This window comes from Canis aureus, chromosome 22 (genome assembly GCF_053574225.1).
Source record: "Canis aureus isolate CA01 chromosome 22, VMU_Caureus_v.1.0, whole genome shotgun sequence".
Lineage (NCBI taxonomy): Eukaryota > Metazoa > Chordata > Mammalia > Carnivora > Canidae > Canis > Canis aureus.
The window spans coordinates 46,840,985-46,867,065 of record NC_135632.1 but is presented as its reverse complement, the minus strand read 5'-3'; the positions used below and the strand labels follow the sequence as shown (position 1 = coordinate 46,867,065).

Sequence of the window (26,081 nt, the reverse complement as noted above, 5' to 3'; positions counted from 1 at the left end):
TTCTGTGATTAGCTAAACTTGAAAATGCAAAAGTGAATGAGAATCTCATAAAAGCAATCTGACTCAATCTTCTCACGTATATAGCACTACTAGTAATTAGGAAATTCAGAGAAACATGAGAATGATAGTAAAATAGTTACTTGAATAATTGCTACATTTTCATGAAAACATATGGCACATTCTCAAGGCATGGTGTTTGATTGAGACATTTTGAAAATGCCGTAAGCTTGAGGGAAAAGAAGGCATAATCATTTTATTGAAAACCATTTGAAAGCTTTCAAAATAGATACTTCTAAGGAGAATATTAGATTGCTTTTATTTTATTTGGATCATTGTAAGCACTAAAAGGAAATTAAAAGAAAACCAGGATTATAGTCATTACTCTGGGCACTGATAGAAGTATGGTCTGACTCTGTTGGCTTAAATCCCTTCACTTTTAATTGAGACAGAGGGCTTGCAGACAAGAGCACACACAAGCATTAGTTTTGAGTCATTTGTTTTAAGCAAAATTGCTGTGTTTCAGAAAAGCTTAATAGTATTTTTTAGGGCATAATGAAGAAATATTATTTGTAATGATATAATGGTTGTGTGTGTGTTATGTGTATATTATCATGCATAATCTTGCTTATAATAGAAAAAGAAATAAAGTGCTTTCTGGTACCCAGTCCTAATTCTTATTTATTGGATCCACTCACTTAGAGCTGTTATCAAAATATCTCTTTTGAAGCAAGATCCTAACTGAGGAAAAGGATCTAAGAACATTGTTGAACAGCTTCTCTATACACGCATCTCTGATTTGAAAAATAAAATATCCCAAGATCAGAAGGAAAATGTATTAATATTCTGTATACCATGACTGAGTGGTGGGATGTAAGGTGGATGATGTTTCTTTTTTCCTAGAATGTGTTTATTTTTGTAAATTGAAAATATGCAAATGTGTATATGTGTACAGATCCATCATGTATCATATACACATATACGTGTATATATGTCTATGGTGTATATGTGTGCATGTCTGTCTATCCATTCATCCATCTATATATTTAGTCTCATTTGACTCTGCTATGGAAACCGGAAATTTGCCTTCTTTGGACTGGAACTCATCCTTCTCTGTCATTGCTGTAAACTCCTTAAATCCACACTTATCACCCTTCCTTAAATACTCTTCTGCCAAATGCATGATAGAAATTCTTTAGTGTTAGGAACCAACAGCGTATGACTACTTTACTTCTTGTGTGAATAGCCCTTGGATTCATTACCCTGTCACCAGCACTTTTATAAGCTCCTTGTAGGAAGGGGCCATCCTTGGCTATTTTTTTCACTTCACTGGAGTGGGTAACAAAGTAGTCTTAACATGTGCTCAATTTACATAGTATTGAAATAATATCTATCATTCCCTATGCTGTGTCTTTTATTCCCATAATTTATTGATTCCATAGCTGGAAGCCTGTACCTCCCACTCTCCTTCCCCCATTGTGCTCATCCCTTCTTTCCCCTCCCCTCTGGCAACCACCAGTTTGTTCTCTGTATTTACAGGTCTGATTCTGCTTTCTGTTTATTCCTAAAGTATCTATCTTAAGCAGGCATAGGACAAGCAGTAATCTGAGAACACGACGATGACTTCCAGTCGTGTCTACTAAATGAAACAAAATGAAACTTCCTTTATCAGCACAATTGATTTGGCTCTTCCTAAGTACTGAATATTTGGCAACCTGAAACCTACCCACCCGCATAAATCTTGGTAGTTCCTCAAACGCAATCACAACTTTTTATTTTGTCTGGCCTTAGACTCAGCTTTCAGCAGGTCTGCTTCTAACTCAGGACCTCTGGCCTCTTATTTCCTGGCTCTTCCGGCATCTGGATGAGTGAGTTGCTGCAGAGGTTCTTTCTCAAAGTCATCCCCGTATAATGTATTCCTCCTTATAAGGCAGACCTGGGTTTGACTCTCCAGTTTGATCTTCCTGATGTCTTAGACTTGGTATCCTTTTAGAGATTTTTAGCAGAAAGCTCATCTTTGGCAATTTTCTTTTAATTCAGAGCTATCCAGAGATGCCAACAGGGATTACATCCCCCACGTACTCATTAGTGCCCATATATGTGGTTTTGCCATTTCACTTTGCCTTCATCTGGCACAAATTCACAAGTGTGTGATGTAAGGGCGTGCCATTGGCTGGGACTTTGCTTTGAACTGCCTTTTAGGGCTCATCTCTTTCAAATGCTCCTGATGGTCTCTCACAGCACTCCACTTTGTAGTTGTCACAGGACTTCTAGCAACTATTTATCCAAACTGATTCCACCTCTTTCTATTATTTTCCACCTCTTTCTTAAATGTACCATGAAGTTCTTGTATGTGACATGTCTGTAAATGTATCTTTAAGAGATCTGAGTTAACCTTTGCCTATCTGTTAACAGCAGCATCCTTATCATTTGATTGATCACCTCCTAAGGACTAGGAAAGGAAAAGTCTTTTTCTCACACCCTCTCTATCTTTTTAAATAAATACCCTTCTGCCAAGTATGTGGCAGAAATGCTTTGGTGTTAGAAATCAAGAGCATTTTATTACTTTGCTTCTAGTATGAATTGCCATTGGGTTCACTTCCTCACTACCAGCGTATTTATAAGCACTTTGTGGGGAGGGATCAGACTCAGTTTTTTTTTTTTTTTTGGTTTTGTTTTTGTTTCTGCATCCCTAGAATGGATAACCAAGTCTTGGTCCTCATGCAGATACTCAATAATCATATATTAGTATACTTGATAATTACATAGTCCAGCACAGGATGCCTGGGTGGCACAGTGGCTTAAGCATCCGACTCTCGGTTTCAGCTCAGGTTGTGATCTCAGGGTCCTAAGATCAAGCCCCACGTCAGGCTGTGACCTCAGCAAGGAGTCTGCTAAAGACTATCCCTCTCCCTTTGCTCCTCCTTGCCACTCACTCTCTCTCTCTCAAATAAATAAATAAAATATTAAAAAAATAATATCTACTGCACATTATTCATGTTAGTGGAGAAGCTTTCCATCAAAGGCCACATATTAAGGGTAATGAGCAATTGGCCAGCTCATGGCACCCCAATTTACCTCTGCTTCTACACCCTTTACCTGTGCCAACACACATGCCAGGGCCTGCCAGGCATGCTTGAGCCGTTCCTGACATGAAAACCTCTTCTAAGCTGGATGGTCCTAGGGCCAACTAGTCTTTCTTTCCCCTCTGGTCTTTAGAAGCTGTCATTCAAACTACTTGCCTATATTCGGTTATAATTACATCTGGATTGGCCAAAGTAGCAGATTCTAAGAGAGGCCACCAGAATCATGCCTGACTTGAAAACCAATAGTCACCTGTCCTAATTCTCTTGGGAAATTGTGTCTGTTCCCTTCCATGCTATCTATCTTTCTTGGGACTTTCTCACTTCTTTCCACCTCTCCTTACTGAGCATAAAAGCAGTACTTTATATTTTCTCTTCTCTTCCAGAAGAACCTGCCACCTATCTCCACCCAAGGTGTAGAGTACCCAAGTTAGAGTACCCAAGTTCTGAGTACTTTTCATATGCAGTTATCTGGAAATGTTTCTTTCACCTATTTCATAGCCCATTAGTAATATTTCACACAGATGATCTAAAATTTATCAAAAGGACATCTGGGACAGCCCGGGTGGTTCAGCAGTTTAGCACTGCCTTCAGCGCAGGGCGTGATCCTGGAGTCCCGGGATCAAGTCCCACGTCAGGGTCCCTGCATGGAGCCTGATTCTCCCTCTGCCTGTGTCTCTGCCTCTCTCTCTCTCTCTCTCTCTCTCATGAATAAATAAATAAAAAATCTTTAAAAAAAAACCAAAAGGACATCTTAATAATTTGTGATCATGTTTTTCACCCTAATTATGGTCCTTTTTTCACACTATCTTTCTTCTCACCAGGGTAAATTGGAAGTCATAGAAAATATAGTAAATATCATTTTATTTTTACTTTCCATTTCTGTGTGTGTGAGTGTGTGTGTGTGTGTGTGAGCACAGAATGAGACTTATTTTGAAATGATTTCTTATAAAGTTGCTGTGAAGCTTTTTTTTTAATGCTAGGTATCTAAAATTTTCTTCTTTTTACCATAAAAAAGGGAGGAGGATTAAGAATTAGAACACTAAATGGGCTGATGGGATTTTGTAAATTGAACCATTTTTTCATTCTATCCCAAGTTGATGCTTTGGGGAGAAAAAAATGAGTTGCAGATTTTAAATCTAATAGAAAGTTATTTTTGGGAAAAAAGTATTTAAAATAATTAAAAGTAGCTAAAATTAAATGACAGTGGTAAGAAAACATGCACCTATGAAGAACAGGAACTTTTTAAAAAATATCTCTAAATTTAGTCGTTCTGTGACTATAATTCTGGCACATTTGCTCTTCCATCATGGCACATTATAGTTGGTTATGAAACTGTTATCAGAACTTCCTTAGTTCTGGCAGGTATGGAGCATTTAAGGGTTTCATGTCACACACATGCAAGTACATTTGGGCTGAAAATGTGAGGTAATGATGGGAACCTGAGGCTCCCAGTTCCTAACTGGGCTTAAATCAAGTTTGGGGTCAATTTGTTTGACTTCACTACAACCTTACCATTTGCCTTCCAAACCTCCTCCAAAATATCTTCTCACTGTTATTTATAAAACGCACATACCTGACATGTAGCGTTGGCAGGTATTTATATATATGAACCCCTGTGCGAATGCTATCTGGAAGGAGACATCTCCTGGTAGACTCCCTCCTGCCCCGAGAGGTCTCATTCTTCTGACTCCCATTACCATTAACTTCCGCCTGACCGTGAATGTATTAGAAATGTAGTTGTAGGAGCACCTGGGTGGCTTGGTGGTTGAGCGTCTACCTTTGGCTCAGGTGGTGATCCGGAGTCCTGGGTTGGAGCCCCACATCAGGTTCCCCACAGGGAGCCTGCTTCTCCCTCTACCTATGTCTCTACCTCTCTCTCTATCTGTGTGTGTGTCTCTCTTGAATAAATTAATAAAATCTTTTAAAAAAGAAGAAATGCAGTTGTATATTTCCCTAAAAGCTGCCCTTTGGGGACCTGCTTCTTTCACTTAGTGTTCAGTAGCTAATTAGCTCCCATTTTATAACAGTCTATTCTTGTTGGATACTACATATATTTTTCTCCACTAAAGCACTGTTTTGTTTGGGTCAGTTTTTATGTTTTCACTCTCTGACCTGTTTTGTTGCTAATTTTACTCACATCACTGGTGATTAATATATCATTAATAACAATATGTATTGTTAATGAAAAAGACTGCCTTCCTTAGCCATCATATGGTGCCCACATCCCAGAACAATAGGCTCTAACCTATCTGCTTGGGAGGATTTTCATTTATGATTGGATGTTTGTCATTGTACCTCATTGTAGCGTGTACATGTTATGTAAACTTGGATAATCCACTGAAGTTATTTGGTGTAATGGGAAGTGAATGGATTTCAGAGTCATTCTGACCCGGGCCTTTTCCTGACTCTCATGTACTGGTTTGGCATTTCTGAGTGAGCTGCTTAGTCCACGTGAACCCTGGTTTTTTTTTTTTTTTTTTTTTTTTTTTTTTTTTTTTTTTTTGGTCTCTAAAGTGGAATGAGATCGCACATCTGTGGGTCACCAGAAGAGCTGAGACAGTGTGTACAGGGTGCCTGTCCCTGTGCCTGCCACACTGGAGCTTGATTTGTTCTCCCTTCCTTTCCCTCTCCTTTTCCTTGCTTCCATCCATCTACTGCTCTTGTTCTCCTCCCTTCTGCTCCTTCCTTTCGCCTGCTTCCTTTCCTTTCCAGTAGGCCTTCACTATCTCAGCTGCAGAATAGGGAGATGATACTGTCCTTCCTCCCAGAGTCATGCTGAGGATCCAATGATACTATTTTGCAAACCATGAAATACTCCTCAAATAATAGTAATAATAATAGTGAGCCATTCCATTATTTCAAAAAGCGAAACAATGTATATTTGCTTCACCATCAGGAGATGATGTTGTGATACTTTTATTATGCATAACCTTTAAAATCTAAACCCCTGTCTGCTCATTGTTGAGTCTGTTTAGAGGAGCGAGTGTGTGGATGTGGCATATTCTGTTGTGTATGTATCAGTAGAACCGACCACAGTTCTGAGTTGGTGCAAGGCCAGTGGAAGCAAAACAAATGTATTAGTAAATAACGTGTAACCCAATGTAGCGGGGATGGGTAGAGGGAAAGCGACCCTATCTCTCAGTGTGTGCAATCTTGCTGATAACGATGAAGTGCAGGCAGCAAACACATGGCTTCATGAAGATTGCTTCTCCATAGGCCCTCTCCGCTAGGCGCCACTGTACACACATGCACTCAGCCTTGGCAGATCTTTCTGAAGGCAGTGGATTTAGTTGTTGCTTCTTAAATTTCTCTGGGCTTACGCTGTTAGCTAGCTTAATCGAACAGGTCATAAACAGGAAAGTCTTCACATTGGTGAGGGTTCTGGTGCCCTGGATTTCCACTGCCCTGCCCCTTTACCTTAGGTTACTTGCTGAGTATCTTATCAGCATGGTTTTTCCTGCAAAAGGCAAGACTGAGAAGCTCGCCTGAACCCAGCTACAATTCCTTTGCAGGCCAGCCCTTCGTGAATCCTGATGGAACCCCTGCAATATACAACCCCCCCACCAGCCAGCAGCCCCTGCGAGGGGCAATGATGGGGCAGTCCCAGCAGCCGCCACAGCAACAGCCTTCTCCTCAGCCACAGCAGCAGGTGCAACCACCCCAGCCACACATGGGAGGCCCACTGGTCACTCAGGTAGGAGCAGGCTGGAAGGTGGGGAGGGGAAGTGTTCCAAGACAAAGGCTGTGTGGTCCTCAGAGCAGTAAAAGGTGCCTTAGAAAGAGGTGATACTTTCTTAGGTTTAGATAGACATGAATGCCCCATCCAATGATTTGCATGGTGAGCACGCTGCAGTGGCGAAAATGAATGCCAAGTTTTCTTTTAGGTCTAGATGCTATTTTTATGCATCACGAGCCTATCTTGGAGACTGAAGTCATAACCCCTACCAGGCCTTTGTATTACCTTGCTCACTCATTCCCAACCTAGACCAAGTGCTCATGTCTGCAAAGGGATGATATTGAATGCCTTACAATGGGAAGGACAGAGACCAGTTAATTCTGAGGTGGCCTGCCTGTTCTTCAGGACATGTAGAGTGGCCCTCCCTCCCTAGAGCCACACATGGAAATTGCCACAGAAATCAGAGTATATTGCTAGAGTGAACTTCGTTTGTAATTTTTTCCCTTCCTTCTTGTCCCTGGGCAATATTCTTAGACCAAATAGATTTCACTAACAATAATGACATGAAAAGTATGGCAGTAACTTCTTAAAGTGGTGTTCACTCCGAGAAAACATGCCTCCTGCAAGGCTGGCTGGCTGGTCTGCATGGCTTTGACTTTCCACTGGTGGCTGGTTTTCCTCTCTGGAGTGCACTGAGCCAAGAGGATCTGGAGGGTGGTGTGGGTGGTGTGTTTCCGATAAGACAGACTTCCTGTGGGATTTCCACCCCCAGTGCTTCCCCATTACCTGATCAAGCTTTTTCTTTCCTCCAGTCGGTGCAGGGGCTGCAGGCTTCCTCCCAGTCAGTGCAATACCCAGCGGTCTCTTTTCCTCCCCAGCACCTCCTGCCTGTGTCTCCAACGCAGCAGTTCCCCATGGTACCGTATTACCTGCTTGTGACCTTTCCCCTGAGACAGCATGTTCATGGGCTTTCTTCCGCTCCTGTGCAGGGCTGGCTGATGCTGGGTGGGTGCCCTGGGCTGACTGCGACAGGGCGTGAGTGAGTGTCTCATTCCAGAACACTGCAACCCATCTCCAAAATAATGGTTTCCATTCTGTCGTCCGCCCCATGTTTGCTGCTTCTGCAATCGGGTACCCTTTTAAGAATTTACCAGCTGAGCAGGAATTGAATGCCCTGGGAGTTAGAAGCCAGAAGTAGAGAGACACATGAACCCTGTGTGATGGCTTGGGAAACAGCCTAAAGTCAGTTGGGGTGGTTGTCACTCTGTGCTACTGATGCGGGCGATTCCCCTGGCTCCCTGACCCCCCACTCTCCCTTCCTTTCACCTCAATGCACTAAGTCCCTTTGGACACCGAGAATGAGCATTGGCACTAAATTTCAGGCCAGGCCAGTAAAAAATACTCCCTGATAAGTGATGACACCGTGGTGGCTCCGTCTCTGCAGCAGCCATGGGTAATGGTGAATACAATCCCTTCTGCCTCTCTCCAGAAAGCTGAGGATGTGGTTACTCCTGTGAAGCCTAGCCAACCCTTCAGGACAGGACACCAAGCCCTCTTTGCCTCAGGGCCATCCAGAGGAGCTTGAACCCTTAGTTAAAAAATAATGATTTATTTTTCCCATTGAAAGAGGGAGATTTTGCCAAATGTTTACCATCTCTGATCCTCTGGATGATTAAAATCTGTTGTCCCTTGTTATGTTCTCTTGTTCTGGGCAGAGAATTCCTTTCTGTTATTGTTTTCGATTTGTGCACCCTCCCTCACCCACAGTGACAAGCATGTGGTTCATGTGCCTCTCCCATTACTGAGCTGGTCTTGCCAATTTCCTCTTTGTTTCTGTGCAGAGAGACGATGTGGCGACACAGTTCACCCAGATGAACCTGAGCCGGCAATCCTCAGGAGAGACTCCTGAGCCCCCACCTGGTCCTGTCTATCCGCCGTCCCTCATGGCACAGCCAACCCAACAGACAAGCTACGTCATTGCCTCTACAGGCCAGCAGCTCCCTACAGGGGGGTTCTCAGGCTCTGGACCTCCCATCTCCCAGCAAGTCCTCCAGGCCCCTCCCTCACCACAGGGATTTGTGCAACAGCCTCCACCAGCACAGGTAAGCATGCTTTTTCTTGCACCTGTGACTTACAGCTTATCTGTTGGGTATTTTGACATCTACATGTCCACTTCCACATGGACTATCACCAGATCAGCCTGTGTTGCTCTTTCTGGTCCATACTGATATCTCCCACGTATCGGACCTAGTCTGTCTTATTTAGCAGTTGTGCCAAGCTGTGGTGCTCAGAAAGTAAGTTTAGTGAAACTGACCCAGCTGCCCGTGATACAATGAGGGAATGTCCCATTTTCCAGGTTGTGGGTATGGGAGCCGCAGGAAAGCATTCCCTCCTGTGCAATGTCTTGCTTACTGGATTACCTAGGAATTGAAAGCACGAAGGAAGAAGAGAACCTGCTCCTCAGGGACTTTCAACTCTCCCCTGATGCTCTCTAGAAATGTGGTTTTTCCTTAGGCATTTTCTGGAGCTAATCTGGTGCTCCAGGCAGGAGCTCCCCTATGATAAAAAAGAGGAAGCTAAAGTGGACATCCACTGTCCTTTCCTCTCCCAAGGGGGAGGCAGAGCTCCTACGTGCTCTCACAGGTAGTCATTAATCATATTTAATTGACTTGAGCATGTAAGACACCACAGATCACTGATTTTTACTGTCTTTTTGAAGACTGATTATCTGTTACTGTTCACCACCAAACATCTCTGGTGCTCTCCTGGGTATCCCTTGCAGAATATTGCAAGTGATTACTGTCAAGATGTAAAATGCACAGAGGCATTTTCTGGTCCATTTTCAAGGCACATATATCCCAAGCAAATCCCATCCTAATTAAGAAATACTGTATTGGATGAGCTGTTTAAAGTACAGTGTCACCTTTGTATTATTTGTTTCACTGCCTTAACATATTGAATAAATTATTTTATTTTCAAGCCATGCAGAACCCTTCACCATGAAATGGCTTTCATTCAGTTGTTCATTTTGTTTTGGATGATTAATTAATTGTCATCTTCAGTTGTCTTCTCTGCAGTATCTCTTTACTAGGAGGATTTAAGGAGATCTGAAAAAATAATTTTAAGTTACAGGAGAAAGGGCCTCATTAATATATTAATTATTTTAGTAATAAATTAAATACTTTCAGTTTAATTAATGGGAAAAATATTGTAGCTCTTTTATCCTAAACAGCATCTAAGTGTTCTTACCCATTTCTGCTATCAAGGAGAAGAGCTGGAAGATATTTAATTGGAGACTTTTTAAAAGGCTTTAAAAAAATTCCTTGATGAATGAATTTCAATATTAGTGCACCACAGGAGCAAAGACAACTCAGAACCCCTGGTGTGTCTGCAACAGAAATGCTTTCATCTCTTCTTCAAAAGATTTAGAAATAGAAAGGGAGGGGAGTAGAAAAAAACCCCAAAACAGATGTTCATGTTTCATGGTCAGTCTGGACATCCATGAACTTCTTAGGTACAGGATATAATCCATTGTGAGTTTCAATTTAGTAAACATTTTAAAGCTTGCTTACTCAACTATGGAACAATGAAAAGAACTCGAGGTATAATCCTCAAGCATATGGAAATACATGAAATGCATGCAGAGAGCGAACCTACTTAATAACCTTGAAGTCAGTTTTGTCTGCCGTGTTATGTAGGCCTTCTGAGCACCCCCTGGAAGGTTAAGGAAGAAACACATGGAGAAGGCAAAAGGGACTTGAAGAAGGTGGGGAGAAGAGGCTTTCTTCGTTTTAAATAAGTCTCCTTCTTCTTTCTCATTTATTTCCTTCCTCTCCTAATCTACTCATAATTTGGTTCTCCATGTGTTTTAAAGTATACATAGTTGTTGAAAATATACATTTTCTCCTTTTGGAAGCTATCTTTACTGTTTTATCCCTTCCAACCTTTCATTTGGATCCTTTGATGACTCCTCTTGGCCCCACTCAACAGCTTGCTCCATGGAGGAGGATGAGGGTGAGCCACGTGTCCATGTCCCATTTGCTTCATATAATTGGGAGCTCTAACTCCTCAGAGCTGACCAATGCTCTACTTGGGGGAGGAACTGGATGGAGGTGATCAAACCTCTAGCACAGCCTGTCAGGGTTTCAAAGAAGATAGGGTGGGAGGAAAAAACCAAGAACAAAACAGGACAACTACGTACTAAAAATTGAGGCTTCCCTCAAGACATCATACTTTCATCTAAACCATTAGTGCTCATCAGGACTTTTTCAAGTGTTTGAACTCTGGCCCTCATCCGTGAAGGTATTTTCATGTTTCATATTGAATGTGAGAGAAGAGCCCTAGGATTGGGTAACATATTTATGAGCTTATATTGAACCAAGTCAAGAAAGGATTCCATAAGCAAGGAAACAAGTTCCTTTCCTAAAGGAACAAACTTTTATTCTTCCCAAAGAACATAGAAATATAGGTACATGAATAAATTCCATAATAGTTGTTCTTAATTTGAGGAAGGATCTGATGCATAATGGTAGTAATCTTTACTAGCACCATGATTTACCAAAACATAACTAAAACCTGTTAATACTCTAGGATTATTTGGGTTTTTATTGTTAACTGCCTTACAAAGAAAGGGAGGAATAGGAAGGAAAAAATCACTATAAATAAAATGTACAATCAATTAGTTGCCAGATACTGACCCATGTTTGATGGAGACTCGTTCAGTCTCTTACCCTTGGATATCCATATTGCCAGTCAGAATTATAATTCATAAAAATTCTGGGGCACCTGGGCTTGGGTGGCTCAGTGGTTAAGTGTTTGCCTTTGGCTCAGGTCATGATCCCAGGGTCCTGGGATGGAGCCCTGCATCAGGCTTCCTGCAGGGAGCCTGCTTTTCCCTCTGCCTGTGTCTCTGCCTCTGTCTGGGTGTCTCTCATGAATAAATAAAATCTTTAAAAAGAATTCATGACAATTTCATGGGTTTGCAGAACCACAGCTCAACACAAACTAAGTTATCTTTTGTTCCTACTTTATGGTAAGGCAGGAAAACAGTATGTGTGTTTCAATTGCAAGATTGAATAAAAGTGTTTCCTATTTGACATGCTCAAATCAGAAAATAAAATACCCATTAAAATCACAGGTGTCAAGTAGAGATGGCTGGTAATTTTATTTTGTGCGCATGATACTTGTAGGATGTGTCCTGATATACATCTGTCTACACTTTAAAGAAGATGATAGAAGAATGGTCAGAAGCCCAGAGATGAAAAAAACCTTTAAGATTAATAAGAGATCAGCCTTAATATAAATGAACTGAGGCAGGCAAGAAAGCCTTTCAAGAAACATTTGATTGGAATCTTATTCGAAGTAATTAGAATATTATCAGACATTCCCAGTCACTAGAAAGTGACAGCAGGTGACATAAACAATATTTTATACATCATTTCCTTTTATCAGATTGAACATAAATTCTTTTGGATACTGGCTATGTGCAATTACTCCGCCAAGTGCTTTGACAGACTTGACCATATTTTGTAATTCCAACCCCCTGCTCCTTGCTGGCTAGAGATTAGCAATTTTCACATCTCACTTGTGTATCCATTAGAAAAATAATTCATGTTAGATAGAATATTTAAAACTACCATAAACTTTTTGTTGTTGTAGATGACTGTTTCTATTCACTCTTGTTTCATTTTGAAAACACAAAATCCACTGTTTTAAGATAACGACCATTATGCTGCTCACGACTAGGTCAGCAATTAGAGCAGGACTCAGCAAGGCTGGTTCAGCTCTGCTTCTTGTGGTAATGGCTCCAGCAGCGTGACTGGGATGGCCTTGCTCACATGGCCAGAACATCGGTGTAGGCCATCCACTGGGGTGCCTGTCTTCTCCACATGGCCTCTTTCTCTAGCAGGATGGCCTAAACTTCTTTTTCTGATGACTGGGTGCTCCTCTTGTGTGTGAGCAGAAGTGCAAGTCTTCTTTAAGCACCTGGCTTGCAAGTCTCAGAAGTCACTATTTCTGCCTCAAGACATTGGTCAAAGAAAGTCACAGAATCAGCCCAGATGGCAAGAGCTTGGGGGCTAGATTTCACATCTTCATGAGAAGGGTAATATGCATGCATGCGCACATAGAGCAGGGTGACATGTTTGGTGGTCATTGCCATCTTTACAATGTACTGCAGTCATGGTACATCATAACATGACCATATATTTCTGTTTAAAAATGTTACTTTTTATACATACATTTCTCATCCCCTCTGGTTTTCCTCTCTTCCACAGATGTCTGTGTATTATTATCCATCTGGTCAGTACCCTACCTCAACCACGCAGCAGTACCGGCCCCTGGCCTCAGTTCAGTACAGTGCTCAGAGGAGTCAGCAGATGCCACAAACAGCACAGCAAGCAGGTACTTAGAATCCGTTTTCCATGTCCTCCCCTAACCCAGTGATTTTTGCATGTAAATCTCTCAGCTGTCCTCTTTGGATGAGTATCCAAGCTTGGCAATTTAAATTGCCTCATTTCCCTTACCCAGAGAAGATAACCGAGCATTGGATTAATGCTGTGTGGAAAAGTAACAGGTACAAGAAGGTGAAGCCCTCGTCACTCTGGCACCCCAGACATGCATGCTAAATACAGCTTCCATAAATTATTTTTGGATCTTCTTAGTTTCTTTTAAACCAGAGTGCTGACCGCATCCTTATCTTCCTAGTTCATACCTTTTCTTTCTTTTCTTTTCTCTTTTCTTTTCGCTTTTGTTTTCAACTTGAAGAAAATCCTTCCCCTGTTCCTAAGGCTAGAGGGGACCAAGTTAGGTTGTTTCTATACCATCCTAAAAAGTCCTGTCTTTAGAAGAAGGCCCCTGACACTGCAGCCCATGTCCCGGTGGAACTCTGACTCCATGGCTCACTTTCTCGAGGGCCACACGCCTCCCGCCCAGAGCTTGGCAGCCACTGTGCAGTGGGAAGGGGGGCCGATACACTGTACGAGAGTGAGTAGCAGGTCTCACAGTGAACCGGTCTCTTTCCCTACTGTGTCACACTCCTAATGGCATGCCAGTGCCCAGAGAGCAGCAGGAACCCAGCAGGGCTGAGTGACTTGTGCTAGGGAGAGGCTTGTGTCCTTCCTGATGACCACCCTGCAGGGGAAACCACTAATTGCCATGCCGAAGACCGCCTGACTGGGAGACTCTGCCTTCCGTAAGTAGGTTTTGCTACAGCACGTGCTCCCAATGCTGCTCCTGAACGGCTGGCTGTTCGGCCATCTGATCTCTATGCTGATTATATGTATATGCATATGATATGTACAGACATGTGTGGTGTACAGGAGGTGTGCAATTTTTATGAGCTAATAATAAGCACAGTCCTTGCCAAGGGCTAACACCAAGAGCAGACACCCCAAAAGTATGAATGCAGACACGACTAGCATCTTATCAGATTGGGGAAATGCCTCAATTTTTCTGTATCATAGATAGGTAAATACTCTTTAGTTCATCTCATGGCCTATTTAAAGTCTGTGGGAGAAGAATTAAAGAAATGTAGAGCAACCAGCCAGATGCCCTTTTGTTTCAACACTGTAATAGTTTGGGGGGAAAATACATATTGACTTCTGAATTGACTTTACATTTTTATAGCGATAAGAAGACAAAAAGGGTTTGAAATAGTTACTTGAAGAAAAGAGTTGGTAATATTTTCTCTGATTGTTAGAAAATATTATACTTCTATCACTTGGTGGTAACTATGCCATGAGGTTAGGTATGTACTCTAGTAATGTGGCTGCTTGCTTTCCTCCTGCTAATGTTTGTCAGAGTGAATTTAAGACTCCTACCTGCTGGTCCAGAGTCCACTGTGAAGTTTTCCTTTTGGCTACCAATGCCTGTAGAAGAAACATGCAGATGTCTAATGATAATGACTGACTAAATTTTAGTTTACTGCCATTATTTGAGTTTCCTAAAGAGCTATTTCAGGCTTGTGTTAGGGTATAGTTCCTATGCAGGCGTACGGTTACAAACATTCTGGAACTTACTAAACCTGGATACACCAGGTCTGTGTGAGGGGCTGAGAAAGTTGGATGACTATGTTCACTGGGCAACAGAAGTAGACTTAGGACAAGCCTCATGCTCCTCTTGATCCTTCTCCACTAACTTTGTTAGTGAGTGTCAACACTAGTGAGAATATTGTGACATTTTTTATCTTTTTTAAAACGTGGTGGGAGAATTTGGGGATGCAGAAGCTCCCCCAATCTAACCAATCTACAGAGACCTAACTGGCCCCAGCTACATTCCATGGCAGCCTGGAGGCATTGACTTATCCTGTGCTCCCACCTCACCATGGAAATGCCCCCTCCACGGTGCTGTAATGACACTGTAATTAGAAGGGTGCATTTTAAAGTAATATCATATCCAAAATAGAAGTGCTTCAGGTGGCAAGGAGGTGAGTGGAGCTAAGGTGGTCAGTAGGGACTGGGGAGATCATGTGTGAATGATGTCCTCCTGAAAGTGGCAGCATCAACATACACATGAGACCTTCAAGCTCTTGGCATTTGAGACCACGACACCGATATCAGCCTAAGATCTCAATACAGTTTCCACCACACTGTCGAATTTACTAAAGGTTTGGGAAGACAGATGGTGTCCCCTGGCATCACTAAGAATCACCTTTGCTAACAAAATCTTGGTAATCCAGCTTAATTCAATGGCTCCTTGACAGTACATGACTATAGCTAGGAGGCCTTTTGCTGAGTTTAGTGACACTAACAGAGACTTCCCAAAGGAACATGATGGATACCTGGGGGAGCCACATTTCCTGGAGGAGCTTGAGGAAAGGCCCTCTCTCTCTGTAAATCGATCTTGGGACCAGGGTTGGGCTGGCACCATCCCACAGTGATGCCCTGACTTGCTCTTGCCCTTCCTTCCACCTCCTGCTCTCTTTCCTCTGTGATCTGACCTTCTCCCACCTTCATCTGGTACTGATTAGCCTGCTTACAGTAAGCTCCACATCATGTGGTTAGGTGTTAGCATGGAGCAAATTTGTCTCAGTTATAACCAAATGAGAGTTTGCTTCTCAACACTGTTCTTAGTCTTTATTTAATTGTAGTGAAAAGCATCCCTTTGTCCTACATTCTTGACCAAATTGAAATCTCCATGAGTCACAACACCTTTCCTAGGCCCTAAGATTACACACAGTGAATTTTTATAAAGAAAATCAGATATTCCACAACTGACTAAATAGAACACCTGCATTACCCTAGGCTCAATAGGGGTATATAAATTCTTCCTCCTGGTGATTTTGGACTCTTTACACTAACAGTGGGTGATCAAGGTGCTAAGCATCTGGAAGAAGAAGCCTACACTTCTTTATAAACAAAATTTTGAAGGCATTAAGTGATAGATTTGAACAGTAATCTTTGAATTTTGTAGCTGTGCATACAAGGTAAATAAAAACCATTAATAGAGAAGTGTCTCTAATGGAAAAAAAGATGTGTTGTCAACTTAACGTTATCAGGTACCCACACAGTGAAGGTAGATCATTTTCTTTACAAGGCAGTTGTTGATGACTGGAAATTGCATAAAAAGACACTTATCGGGTTAGAGCTAAAAAGGCTGTGGTTTTCAAATCCTTCCAGCTTTGAAAGACTTAGAAGCAAGGGTGTCCCACCTGAGAACAGGTGGCTGTCCCAGGGGTCAAATACCAAAATAAAGTGCTGATGAGCAAGCCTTTCATTTCATAATGTTTTAGGCTTTCTTAGTTAGCATATCACTTTTACTTAATACCTATGTTGCTATGCCTTTATCCTGGTTTAAAAACATTTTTAAGGTCACAAACATGTTAGTAGTAATTCTAGCCATCGTCAGTTAGGTCTCTAATGTGCTAGTTGCTATGCTAAGTCTTTATAAACACTGCATTGCCTCATCCCCACCACAAATTTACAAGGGAAATAGTAGCTGTGAACACCCCTGTTCAGAAATAAGTTACTTAGGGTCCCAGGGTTGATCAGATTGGGAGGACAATCCAGGCTGGCCTGGTTTTAAACTTGCACATTAACCACTTTATCATAATCCTATGAACAGAGTTACTAGTGTTGCCTTTATTTCCTGTCATGGACAATCACAGAGAAATGAGCACGTTGGCACTAAACCAGCAGGCCCATGTTTCGGAGGTAGATAGCATTTAATTAATTACCCAAGTATGCAGTTTGACTAATAGCAGAACAAATGGGGGAACTCTGGACTTTGGCTCCCAACCCACCACAGGCTTTCCTATTCCTGTGCAGAGCTGGTCACTGACAGCAAATGACAGAGCACAGCTGAAACATTTATGTGCGGATCACATATTGAAAAGAGGGAGAGAGAGAGAGAAAAAAAAAAAAAAAAGAATTTGTCTTGAATCTCGTCTCCAAGTCCAAATTCCCTTCTCAGTTTGACTAAAAAAGAAGTATAGGTAGCTTCATTCTCCATTCTCCACAATCCTGCACGTTTCCTAAAAGCCACAAAAATGGGCTTGTAGGGCCCTATACACTTGCCTAAGTGGGCATGTAGAGATGAATAAGTCCTGGTTTGGGTGTCAGGATAATAATGGCCTCAGAAAATAAGTTGGGGAGCGTTCCCTCCTCTTCTGTTTTTTGGAAAGAATTGTGTAAAAATGGTGCTGACTCTTCCTTAAATGTTAAATCCTCCAGTGACCCTGTCTGAGCCTGGGGATTTTCAGAAGCATTATTTTTTACTTTTCATGTGAATATAATTCCTAGAGCCTTTAATTATGAAATTGTTATGGTTATAAGAGTATTCAGGTGATCTGTCTCACTTTTGCTGAGTTTTGGTCCTCTGTGGTCATTGAGGAATTGGTTCATTTCTTCTAAGTTGTGGGATTTATAAGCGGAAGAGTTATTAGTGGTTATTTCTTTATTATACTTTGAATGGCTGCAGGATATGTTGAGATATCCTGTTTTATTCTTACTGTTGGTGATTTTTAAATTCTCATTTCTTAGTTTTGTAAGTCTCACTAGGTTTATCAATTTCACTGATCTTTTCAAAGACCTACCACTATATTTCATTGATTTTCTCCATTGTTTTATTGTTTTGATTTCATTGATTTCTGTTCTTGCCTTTTCTATTTTCCTGCTTCTGCACACTTTAGCTTTATTTTATATTGCTTTATGTAATTTCTTGAGGTAGGAGGTGAGATCATTGTTTTAAGACTTTTTCTCTTTTCTAATGCCAGCATTTTGTGCGATAGCCCTGCTTTAAGAGTGTGCCACATATTTTTATGTGCTTTATTTCTATTTTCATTCATCTGTATATATATTTTTTATTTCCTGTGAGATTTCCTCCTTGATCTATGGATTATTTAGAGGTGTTTTGTTTAATACTCAAGCATTTGGAGGTTTTCCTGTTGTATTTCTGTTATTGATTCTAGACTGATTCCATTACAGTCAAAGAATATGCTCTGTATGATTTTAACTCTTAAAAGATTGTTGAGGTTGGTTTCACGGACCAGGATATGATCTAAACTCCTGAAAACAATTGGGTATTCTGCTGTTGTTTGGTGGAATGTTTTAGACTTGTCAATTAAAATCCTGTCAGTTTATTTTGTTGTTCAGATCTTCTGTATTTTTGCTGATGTTCTGCTTACTAGTTCTATCTGTGGCTGAAAGGTGATAGTCACGACTCCAGCTCTAAGACTTCCTCCAGTCCTGACATGAATCTCAAGGCAAAGGTTACCTCCAGTTTCTCTGAAGTCCAAGGATGCAGGGGAGACTTTGAAGTTATTCAAAGCATGTTATCATTTTTTTCCTCAAATAATTAAGACATGTTTGATTCCCTAAAAAAAAGAAACATTCCATGAAAATATCTGGAAGGTAAGACCCTATGACCAATGAGGTATGGGTAAGTGTTCCTAGACACTGTTGTCTACATCCCTCACGTGCCAGGCTTTAGCACTTTTCTTAATGCCAATAATGTTACTTTAGGTTTAGGTAGAAGAATAATATGGAATACTGTTTACAACAGGCAGTCCAAAACTGCTGATTTTCTTGTAGACCAGGAGAGCTTGGATTCTTAAATGTCATGAAAGTAGAGTAATAGGAAGATAGACTGTCAGCAGAGCAGGAAGGGGGGAAACACAATACTTGAGGGAACCCTTAATTCGATTAGTTTATAACTGCAGCAAATCCTTTGGTGTAGATTATGAAAACTCTGGAGATGCCTCTTACCTCTGCTTTTTAAATCCCTTTCCTGGCCATTCTCCCACTCCCAACCATCTGCTGGATCCTTCATTTGGGTAAAAATCAGTTTCATAGAGCAATTTCCATGAATATGTTTTACTTTTCAAATTATAGCTCAGAAGGAAACCATGAAAAATAAGTCTTAAATATTGCATCATATTGCAAAAACCTGTGCAGCTTTTGTAGGGCTTCCTTAGACCTATTTAATTTACTCCTGCTCTGGTTCCGTCAGGGCTCTGTGTTGGGTCAATGACGAGCCAACCCACCTTGCAAAGCAGAGTTGGAATCCTTGCAGGAGACAGTGACAGAGGTCTTCAAAATTGTTTGAGCTGCTTTACTAACTCTTTCACTAGTATTTAACATAAGCCTCACTTGGATTTTCTCTTACACTCTGCTGAACAGCCATCATGAGGTATGAATAGTAGAGACAGAATTTAAATGTTCGTTTGGTTAAATGAGGAAACTGTGGAAGGTCGGCCTCCTGCTCAGTGGAGTCTTTCTTGTCAGAGCCAGAAAGGGGGCTTCTACTACCTCCATCTTTATAGATTCAGTGACAAATGTAGGTTTCAGAAACCCAGCAGACTTACTCCGTGTGACAAAGTCTGATTGTGAAATTCTGCCCTTGGGTATTTGAACTTAGTACCACATGCAGGTTATAAGGAGAGCATGCAAACAAGAGTAAAACAATATCCAGAATATTTGGAGATGTGTTATCACCCCTTCCACTTCATAAGACAGAAATCAGAGTATCCCCACCTCTTAGAGTATTGTCTTTCTCTGTCCTATTAAAGAGGAGAGACAAAGCCTTGCAACAGGCTTCCCATTGTCCCGTTAATCAGAGAGAAGAATGATGGATGCAGATAAAGAATTTTTGCCATGAATTCAAAATATATGTCAATTAAAAGCTTACGGAAGAACACCCAGGGAAGAGAAAACCAGGGAAGAGAATGTTAGATCCTGTTTGTTATTTTGCTAACTGATGATGGGATAACAGAATAATCCAGGAATCTTTAGGGACACATAGACCTTTAGGATATAGATTGCATTGATTCAAACCTCCATTCTACATATGCAGAAAACCTTTTATGTATAGGGAGTTCTTCACTGAAGAATCATAGAATTGGAGGGTTCAGCCTGTCAGAAATACTAACTATATAACAAGCCACTGGATTTTTCCATGCCTCTCTGGATTCTTGAGAACAGCTTATAAATGCCATTCTCACCACCTCACATGTTGTGGGTTTATGAGGGAGGGTTACTGTAGCCAGTGCTGCCCCAACTTCAGTGAGCATATACACCACCCAGGATCTTGATCAAATGCATATTTTGACACAGTAGTTCTGGGGTAAGTCCTGAGATTTAACTTTTTGAGCACACTCCTAGGGGATGTGGATGCTAATGGTCTGCCATCTGGAGAGCAATGTCATAACAAATTTTTAATCATGACTGGCCTGTGCATAAGGTGTTTCAAAGGGAAAAAAAACCTACCTAAATTCACTCTTTGATTTAACATCGTTTACATTTCAGGCAAAAATTAATACTTCACAGTTAGCATATGACTCTTATGAATTATAGCTAGTAAATATTAGAATTAGTGTATTCATGTTTACAGATCCAAATTTTGAGATAGACAGTAAATATAACATGATTGCACTACACAGCAGCACTCAGAAATGTTGAAAGAATGAATAATGTGTGTACCTCTTTTCAAGTTAGCATGAACACAGCAAGTTAGGTGGCTGTGTGTATGTGTTGATGTGTGTGAGAGAGAGATGAGAATTTGGGAAGATGTAAAAGGCTAAATGGAAATATCTTAGCCATCTCAAATATTGATAAAAGCAAAACTGTAGTTAAATGTTATGAAATCAGATAGAGAGACAGCCTAACAAAATAATCACAGCAACAAACAAATACACACATTTTTCAAAGTTCAGACATTTGCCCGAGAAATAGGTCACAGATCCTTTGGGCCACTTGCAAGGGGATAGTATGGTTAGTTTTTTTGTGTGTGCTGAGAAATTTAGGAATCTCTTTTTCCTTTTATTTCTCTCATTTTTTTTCTTTTTGATTTAGAGATTTCTATAAATTTAAAGGAATAATGTTCCCATCAACACTCATTTCAGCTGACTAGTTTTGAAAGTGTTCAGATGGCAGGGAATAACCAGACCCTGAATGTTACTCAGAGCACCCTGTGTTCAAGGCAGCTCTTTCCTTCAGTTAGTTCTCTTTTGAGTGTTTAACAAAGGAATGGACTCGGTGGCATCTCTGGCAGGAAGATGTCATTTTCTGTGACACATGTATATTTGAAAATAGACCAAAGCCACAGTTCCTTTCCTGATAGGCCTGCATTGAAGTTCAATAAACAGCGTATGTTTAGCTTTTTTCTTCTTGTAGTAGTACTATTTTTGTTGTGATAGAATATTGTTCATAATAACATCTCCTAGTAGGAAAAAGGATTATTGTCTCTTTAATGTTCCTGAAACACATTTGGGATGGGGCAAAATGTACCTTAATGGAGTCTATAAATTTATTTAACCAGAGCACTTGCGTGAGGTTGACAGTGAATCCAGTATTTTTAGTGTGACTTATTAAGGAGTGCCAGTGCGGCTGAGAGGAGTTTTATCTTTGAAAAAGCGCTTCTCTTTCTTTGTTCTTATGATATTCCTCCCCTTGACTTTTTTCCCCTTGGGGATGGAGAGAGATGGATAGAGGGACCATCAGAGCTAAAGAAAGAATTTGGAAAACCAGTGTGATCAATAAGATACATTAATTTCTAGACAGTGGGATTTTCTTTTTTAATCGTAAATCACCTTCTCCAAATTTGAAAGTTTTAAAAAAATTTTGTCTAATTATCCTATGTATGATTTACATTGCATGTTAATGTTTAAAATCTTATTAATTTATGTATTTTAAATACATTTTTAAAAAACATATAACCAGTAATCACTCAAAGAAGCTACGGAGAAATTGTTATACTTGACCACCTTGAGGAAACCATTCTCCATTCTTACCTTGGGTGTCTGCTTTATTATGTTACTAAAAGCAGAGGGGGTCGATTATCAAAGAGTTACACGGGATTTAATTGTCTGATTTCTGTTAACATCAGTGGAAGTCACATGGATAAATCCTTGTGGAACATGCTGTTCTGAAAATACAAGTCTGGAAAAGGTTTCTATGGAAATGTTCGTGTGTTTCTTTCATTAATTGGTCTATGTATTCCATTTACAAAAATGGGAATGAGAAGTATTAAGCTGGGGTTATGAGAAAGGTTAACATTATTAGAGCAATAATAGGAATCATGCTATTTTTAGATCTGAAAGTCTTGTAGGTTAACAAAACGATATAGATGGTCAGGTCCCCTCTGTCCCTTAGGCGGTTATAGTAAAAGGGACTTATTCAACATGTTTCTAAGAGTTGCTTGGCACTTTGCATTTTATGTACCTTTTGGTGTTTACACACTCATTTGTTTTTCAGTTAAGCACTACTGATGTGGTTAGGATTTCTGTTTTCCTATAAAGATGGGGAATAAGACATATCATAGCAGTATCTTATTTTTTTCTTGTATTATTTAACCAAAAGTGGAAGCAGTGGTTTGTTAGAAAAAAAAAAAAAAAAGAAAGATTTGGATTAGAGATGGAAAGGAAAGAAAGGTGGCAAGAAAAGCATACACATTATGTTTTTTTTTTTTTTCAAAATTCTGACATTTCTGTGCAGCTTTCCTAAGAGAGAATCTGAACTCTAGAAAAAAAAAATCTAAACCCAAACTACTAGTTCCAAGTGGTCAGGTTTACCTGGTGGTTTCACAGACTTAAATGAAGAGAAGTTAAGATATGCAGTCTTGGCCCAACCTTTTAATTTTCACCTCCTTTTCTTTTCTGTTAATATGTTGCCAATTTCTTATTAATTTCTACAGAGAGCTATGCCTCCGTGGATAAATTGCCTTATTTTTCAGCCCCTCCTTTCTTTGGAAGCACTTTGTTCTTTCAGTTCTTCTCCGCATTCTCTGCTTCCCTATCTCCAAATCTATCTTCTCATTTTATTAACTTTCTATCTTTAATTCTCTGGACCTCTCTCTCTCTTTTTTTTTTTGTTTCTTTTCCTTATAATAAATATGCTTTTCACTCTGAACTGGGTGATTTTCATATCATGCTTTAGTTGTCTGCATTTCTCCTCATTTTAATTTATTAAACTTATTTCCATCCCACACACTCCTTTCCATTATGAGATAGGACACCTCACCTCATTCCTCCAGAGATATACATGATGCAACATTCCAATGATTAAAAAGAAGATGCTGGGTTTTCCCCAGCTTCTGATGAGGTGGCATCAAGAGTTCCAACCCGTCATCTCTCCACCCTATTGTCCTGAGAGCCAATATAAAGTTACCCTCAGGGTTGGTGACTTAAAACTCAGAAATTTGTAGTGATAGAAAAAGGGAAAACAACACAAGAATGTTATTTTTATTTTGTTTCCCAAGTTCAATGATGCAGTGGTGCCTACAGGAAATTGTCAGATGATGTTTAAATTTGTCATTTCCAAGGGGTTCACTATCACTTAGATATTTTGGTGTTCTTTCTTTGAACAGAAAGCAGCGTACACATCATTAAATTTAAAGGACACGACCTCAGAAGTCAGAAGCCCTGAAATGTACTGTTTCTGAAATTCTTTCTTCTTTCCACTACCTTCAGATGCTGCTTTTTGTGAGGATGTAAATGTATATTCAGTAAAACCAGTCTGCTTGGACTCACACATGCTCATTTGCCACTTCCCCAGACCATCAGCATAAGAACAAATTCTAATCACCCCCTACAGCCCCGAAATGTGGGGCTGTCCATATGAGTGGTTCATAAACATTATAGTTCAGAACTAAGGAGTAATCTCTATAGCCCAAGAAGGCTAGAGGATTGTGTGAGTCTAGAAGTAGTATAATTCTAGAAGAAGCACAGTGACTGCCACCTCACACACCCTCTTTAGAGCCGGTGGGTTGGGGCGGGGGGGGGGGCGGGGAGGGTGGTTTGTATGCTTACAAGTAGGGTCACTAATTGATTCAGCTGTTACAACATGATTCCATGGCACAGGCATTTCTGCACATCTGTTCTTTGGAAGAGCATGTCAGCAGCATGCAATAGCCTTCACACTTACACTCTCATCCAAATCCTTGAAGCTGCCACAGACCTCCCTCTGGGGTCTCTCCCAGGTGCTATTCCCAGTTGCCTGCTGACCCTCCCTGGCTGCCATGATGGTTTTGATGCCCTTCAAGGACTGGCACCAATCCCTAATTGCCTGCTGACATCTTCCTGATTCCTCACTATTTCCTTGAAGGCACCTAGAGACTCATAATTGAATTTTCAACATTCTCCCAGATGCTCTTACTCTTGTGTTTTATTCTTATTTTTGTATTAGGTCCAGCACCATTGCACTTTTCATGAGCCATGTGGGTCATAATTGCTTTGAGAATAAGAAATTCATGGCAGAAAGAGGAGCCAGAATAGAGCCCCAAACACACTTTGCCGAATGCAGGATAGTGCAGTGCAGCACACATTCCAAGGTATTTTAAGAGCACGCAGTAGAATTTGCTGAGCCAGCTCCATGCAGGCATTGCATGCATTGTTTTCCAACAGTAGCAACTTATCAACAAATATCACTCTAATTACTCACCTATGAGTGTTAGCCAGAGTGTGTGGTATTACATTGAGACGATCAGAAAGCTTGAGGCCCTCTTCCGCGAATCTTGATGGACACCTTGATTTCCCCAGTTGAGACTAACTAGATCTCTCTGGTCTGAAAGGCTCAGCTTCTACTGTGGAGGTGAATCAAAAAGAACAATACAAAGTATGAATCTGAGAGAAAAGATCCTGCCTTGCTGAAAATTGTGGCAAAAATTAGGAGGAAGAGAAGGTTCTAATGGGTAATTCTTGTTTTCTTCTGCATATGTAATTTTTATAGACTGTCCAAACAGCACAGTACTTGCAGTAAAGAATGTTTTAAAAGACACAAAAACTCCATGCCAATACAATAATGAATTATTTTGTGTCCTCTTTTTCTGCCTTTGAGCCTATATATGTACACATGATAGACACACATGTGTATTGCAATCATGGGTCATGCCACTTCCTTATTAATATAGCATTTTTACTCACTCGAAACTCATTTTATACTTGCATGTAAACTGATTCTTCCAACATTTCTGTGGCATTGTCTTTTTTAGAAGTAAAAATTGTATTTGCAGATGACACACATAGTTACATAAAAAATTCTAAATAGTATACAAAACAACTACTAGAACTCGTTAGGGAATTTAACAATACTGCAGAATATAAGAACAATATACAGGAATCACTATTTAACATACAATATTTTTATATACTGGCAGAAAACAAATGGAAAATTTAAAGATTCAGTTTGGAATAGTATGTGTGACAATTTTAATAACAATGATGGCAGTCACCCGGCTCCCAACCTTGTAGGTCCAAGAGGCCCATGGCATTGCCTCAGTCATTGGGAACTACTCACAGTTAGCCCCAAACACCCCACAGAGTCTTCTAGAATGACAGCAATTACAGCATGAAATATTCCCAAAGCAGTCTTTACATTCCTGGTTTCTCCTTCAAAGGAAAAGTATATAATGGGTGGAGGGGGGAGCTTTCAATCTTTCAAATCTCTCATTTATCTACCCTATCTAATTTCCATATCCAACAAATATTTCATAATAAACTGTTGTTATTGGCTTCCCAGTGCTCTCCAAGCGAGGAAGACACCACAGAAGCTTCAGGGTATTTTTCCACCTTCTGTCAGGTGCTTTTGTCTTTTTAATTTTCCGTTGTTAAAACTGATGCAATTCAAGGAGCTCACACTCTTTGAGTTGGAGTCTACTTCAAGTGCCTCTGTGAACACTACACAAAGGAGACGGTTTCCTTGGTAACAGGAATGTGGCAAAAAAAAATGTGCTCCCTCCCTCCTTCCTACTGCCCCTCTGCACTGCTGTTTGCCAGGCACAGAAACTACCATTCAGACAAGAATCCCTGCTCTTGATCAGCTAGCCATTGAGTGTGAGGCACCACTACCAACCTCTTGCTCTATTTCCCCATCAATGAAAACAGTTCAGCT

At 40.5% G+C, this 26,081-nt stretch overlaps 1 protein-coding gene and 1 long non-coding RNA gene across 27 annotated transcripts in view; one reads left to right on the top strand and one right to left on the bottom strand.

Annotated features, from left to right (window-relative positions):
* Nucleotides 1-26,081, top strand: part of ARPP21 (cAMP regulated phosphoprotein 21) — a 155,144-nt gene that overhangs the window by 91,600 nt on the left and 37,463 nt on the right. For 24 of the 26 annotated variants that reach the window (XM_077865884.1, XM_077865885.1, XM_077865886.1 and 21 more), the window contains 4 exons: nucleotides 6,596-6,777; nucleotides 7,572-7,676; nucleotides 8,601-8,861; nucleotides 13,035-13,161. In XM_077865884.1, coding sequence (XP_077722010.1) covers nucleotides 6,596-6,777; nucleotides 7,572-7,676; nucleotides 8,601-8,861; nucleotides 13,035-13,161 — 675 coding nt within the window. The remainder of the gene's footprint in view (nucleotides 1-6,595; nucleotides 6,778-7,571; nucleotides 7,677-8,600; nucleotides 8,862-13,034; nucleotides 13,162-26,081) is intronic. The other 2 variants (XM_077865898.1, XM_077865900.1) reach the window with 1 other exon arrangement.
* On the bottom strand, nucleotides 9,708-25,859 carry LOC144294163 (uncharacterized). The gene is made up of 5 exons (XR_013361553.1): nucleotides 25,488-25,859; nucleotides 24,633-24,774; nucleotides 14,580-14,627; nucleotides 10,704-10,893; nucleotides 9,708-9,866 (listed from the first exon to the last, which is right to left on the bottom strand). It is a non-coding gene; the product is annotated as an uncharacterized LOC144294163 (long non-coding RNA).